The 4,555-nt window shown below is 42.4% G+C and overlaps 1 protein-coding gene across 3 annotated transcripts in view; it reads right to left on the bottom strand.

Annotated features, from left to right (window-relative positions):
* Positions 1–4,555, bottom strand: part of TBCEL (tubulin folding cofactor E like) — a 60,080-nt gene that overhangs the window by 44,535 nt on the left and 10,990 nt on the right. For all 3 annotated transcript variants that reach the window (XM_027771984.1, XM_006148795.3, XM_006148798.3), the window contains exons 2-3: positions 4,249–4,398; positions 2,219–2,358 (exon numbers count right to left, since the gene is read on the bottom strand). In XM_027771984.1, the coding sequence (XP_027627785.1) occupies positions 2,219–2,358; positions 4,249–4,381 (273 nt within the window). In that variant the 5' untranslated portion in view covers positions 4,382–4,398. The remainder of the gene's footprint in view (positions 1–2,218; positions 2,359–4,248; positions 4,399–4,555) is intronic.

Genomic DNA, 4,555 nt, shown 5'->3' with positions numbered 1-4,555 from the left:
CACTAGGGGAAGCTCGTACAAGAACTGGAGGATTAACAAGTAGCTTTTCTTGCATCTGTGCGGTGTGGACAGGGCATGCATGGCAATCAGTATCTCAGAGGACCAAGAAGGTGCAGACCATAACTTGTTAAACAGTGAGCTACACTAGGTGTTTAGGTCGACGTACAGGTAAATACATGTATGTACAAATAAAAGTTATTTCCTAGAACAGCCCAGAAAATCTGCACACATTAACAAATCACTTAGAAACCAAGTAACATGCATCTGAAAGGATTCTAGTAAAATCCTAACAAAAATAGGAGATATAACATCAGTTACCAGATTAAGCAAGACTATGACATAAATATAAGAAAAGCTGTACAAAACTAGGATACAGATACATTTCTTATACAAGAAAGCTGTCTTAGAATTTGTATAGCACTCCATAGTTACAAACTGTTTCAATGATTCATTTTATCAGCAAGCCTGTTCTATCACAGGCAAACTGAAGCACTAAAGGATTAAGTCAAGTTCTTAAGATCACAGGAAAAGTTGGTGCAAGCGGTCTTGATCAATCCTTAAGATATAATCATTTATTCATTAACACATTCAATAAACATTTGAGTACCTGGTATGCTGGGCACTGATGATAAAAAAGACAAAAATCTCCACTGTGAATAAGCTTACAGCCTGGTGGAGCTGTCAGGTAAGCAAGCCATCACACTGCACTGTGCGAAGTCCTTGCACAGCAGAAAGCCACGTGCTGGTGCTACCAATAATCTGACTGCCTGAGCGAGAGCCAGGGAGATTTCACAGAGCAACAGCAACTCGGGCCACGTTTCGTAGGACAAATAGGAAATGGCCAGGCAGAAAAGAGGAGAAAGAGAGCAGTGGATTCAGAACAAATAAAAAGCAATGAAGCTTTTCATGTCAAGAGTTTATCATGAGACACAGTAAAAGCACACGGCTCAAGACAGAAGTACAGTCCTGGACATAGCAAGGGCCTTGTATGAAGGCCGCTCTGAGAGAAATCAGACCTTAGTTTGTCCTCAGTGAGAAGCATCTGAAAAGCTCTATGTAAGAGTGCCATAACAATGTTTAACTTATTCATTTAGGTTTTTTCTTAAAGGCTTTTACCATAGGGCACGTACACCCACCAGAGAAAGCCAGAGAAAGACACAGAGAGGGAAAGTGAGAAATCACCTCCAAGGGGGATGGTCACGCCACAGTCCCTTCTCCTCTATGCTCCTCCTGGGAATTTGGGCAAGCACGCACATGGGACCAAAATGATTTTCAAGCTGCCAGGACTGGGACTAGAACTGTGGTTGGCTATATGGAACTCCAGTGCCTTAACCACCTTGCCATCTGCTGACCCCAACAAGGCTTAACTTATTTAAAAGAGTCTGTGGTGGCAATGTGCACGACAACTTAGAGGAGACAGTGAAAAACTAGACCCAAGAAATCCCATCAGGAAACTTTCCAAGTAATCAAAGCAAAAAATAAGGACCTAAACTAAGGCAGGAGAATGACCAAGCAGGAAGAACTATTTTTCCCTAATTCTTCAGGGTGGTTTCTTCCAGATAATTTATAATCAGGTGTACTGTTGTACTGGGTTGTCGGAAAAGTTACGACATATGTTTTCTGTGTTCTTCTATGCAAAAATGCATCTGAATTTTTCTCACAACCCAATATATATTAACAAGAAAGGATGTATTAGTACTGCTATTTGTGTACTTAGAGTTACTCTGTGATCAAAAGACATCAGTTATGTCACACCCCAAAAGGACTCGATAATATGAGGTTCTGAAATATTTGGAACAAATTTCAATTAGCAATGATAAATATGTTCATGATCTTAGTTTGGAACTCTAGCAGTTATGTCAACCCACAGTAACACATGTTAAAGGGGGAGTGTAGGATACGTCGAGTGGGGAACCAGCTGAGAATTTATTGCACAGTTAGTCTAACCTCCGTAGACTCATCGACCCTTGATGTCTGGGATAAAGTTTCTGAGTGCTTTCACAAACTAGTGAAAAACAAAGAAGCAAAAACGTAGCTGACCGAAAAGTCACCTTGCTTATGCCGAGTCATACAGACACTGGGAGCTGACCGCTGAGTCACACAGACACCAGCATCTCAAGGGAGAGCCGGAGCCCTGAATACGGAACGGTGTAAGTGGCGGTCCCCGGTAAGGCTGCCTCCCGCTGCCTCCCGCCCAGGGGAAGCTCCACGCCTTTACCTCGCGCCAGTCTTCCAGTCTGTTGTCGGACAGGTCTAGCTCCGACACGTGAGCGCAGAAGGCGGCGATCTCCCTCTCGTCCCCGGCACAGGTAATGCCACAGCTGTTCAGCACCAGCACACTCGGGAGGTTCAGGCGGTCTGGATCAGGGCACACAGAACAATTGCTCCATCAGCCCAGCCCTTCTCTCCCTGCGCACGACCCCAGGGACCCTCAAGAGACAAAACTCGAACAGTGTGAAATGACCCAAGGACTTGGAAAACACAGGCTATCACGGGATCCAGGGGCTGAACTCTAAGGGCACACAGTCAGATGTGGCTGAGGAGGCTCGAAGTGCTAAACCAGAACCACCAAAGAAGCCATGGAGACTGTCGCCCGGGAGGACCACGCGTCCGGATCATCAACCGTAGAGTGAAGTCCTGCTGCCCTCTGAGCATCTCAAGTCACGTCTTTTCCTTGGCCTTGATCTTTCTTTTTAAAATTCAGTACAAAGTATTCTGGATAGTTCTTTTCTCTGTCTTTATCTTTACGTTGGCTGCCTTTGAAAATGACCTCAAACCAATAGGTAATCTGTTAAGCCACTTCCATTCTTATCCTCAAACAATCCTCCTCACTTAAGTGGATCCATTCAAAACTCTTTCTCTCTTTCACATTTTTCCATCGCTTATTTCACATACATGTAGAAGATGACGCTTATGGAAATTAATCTCCTTTTAAAATAGAATTATTACAGGATGCAGCTTTTCAAATTCTTAAATTATTCAATTAATTTGATCGAACCACGGTAATAACTTTCTGACTACTGCCTGGTTCAAAAATGCATATGCCAAGGCCAGTAGGTGGTGTGGAGTTTAAGTCACTGGATCCCACATGGCTGACCATGGTCAGTCCTGGACGTGGCGCCTTGAAAAATCACACTGGGCACATGTGCCCTAAATCTTAAAAGGACAAAGGAGAAGGGACTGCAGTATGGCCATCCCGTGATTTCTCACTCTCCTCCTCTCTTTCTCTGTCTCTCTCCAATGCACTCATACACCCTATTTTAAAAAAAGGGTGGGGAATACATATGTCAAATTAACATCATTCTTACTATCTATACTAAAAGAGATAAACCACTTTTTAGATCACTTTTTTCCCATTTGGTATAAAACAAGGATTCATGAAGATAATGTTCTAGTAATGGAAGCATCAAATCAGACTGTTTTTCAACTTAAGATTTTTTTAAGTACCAAATTTCTTAGAATGGGAATGCATCCTGAAAAATAAACTACCAAGTAAGAAATCCACTTCTTTGCCATTCCAGGTCATATAAGGTGATAACATATGTTTAAAAAAATAACACACACACACAGTAACCTTTGAACATAGGAACTAAACCACTGATTCAATATTCATCTCCCATATTATAAAAAAGTACTTACAATGACTATTAATTACAACCTTATCCTAAAAGGTACCCAAAAACACGCCGTACACATTTGTTAGCTATAGAACTTCGCACACGTCCAATCCCTCTCCTAGAACGTCTTTATTTCCTCTCTAACCAAAGTCTACCTGAAGAAAGGGTTGGTTCAAGTCTCACAGCTTTGAACCCCTCCCTGACTTCCGGGTTAACACCCTGTACATCTCCTGCCCAGCCACTGTGCTCAACCTGAGCCATGCTGTGCTGCGTTGCTATAAATGTCACTGTTAGGACCCACTTAGGCTGTTAGGTCCTTGAGGGCACAAGATGGTCCTGTGTGTTTTTAACCTTCCAAGTTCCTAGAAAGAACACGTAGCTGAAATATTATCGGTCAAGTATTATTCTTGCGCTATTAATGCAACTAAAACCACTCTTGCCCAATCTGGAGGGAAACAAGTCTTGTTAGGTTCTTTAAAAAAAGAAAAAAAACCATGAAATCAGAAAAAGGAGAAAGACTATTTGACTCATAATTTAAAATAAAAGTAATCACTTGGAAACAAGGCAACGCTCTAATTTAACTTGCTAAGTGACTCTGGGACATGCATGGCATGGGTCCCATGTTTCTTACCTTTCATAGGAGAGCCCTGAGGTGTGGCTGGGACATGGACTCCCATCCCAGGACCACGGCGGTAAGGAAAGTTTTCAGGACTATATTTTTCACATAATACTTGCATAAAACTTCTTCCACTAGGTTGATCCATCGTTCTTGCCTAAAATTCTATAAGAAATCATCAAAATTATTTCTTCATACAAGAACTATTTATTGAAAACCAATTATTTCTAAAGCTTCAGGCTAGGCATTACAGACACGAAGGATGGTCACTGCTCCCCTGCCGCACCGGGACTCACACTGCACTGAGACTTCCCGACTTAGA

Source organism: Tupaia chinensis, unplaced genomic scaffold, assembly GCF_000334495.1.
Source record: "Tupaia chinensis unplaced genomic scaffold, TupChi_1.0 Scaffold000247_1, whole genome shotgun sequence".
NCBI lineage: Eukaryota > Metazoa > Chordata > Mammalia > Scandentia > Tupaiidae > Tupaia > Tupaia belangeri.
Note: the sequence above shows the minus strand (reverse complement) of the source record. Positions and strands in the feature narration are given on the sequence as shown.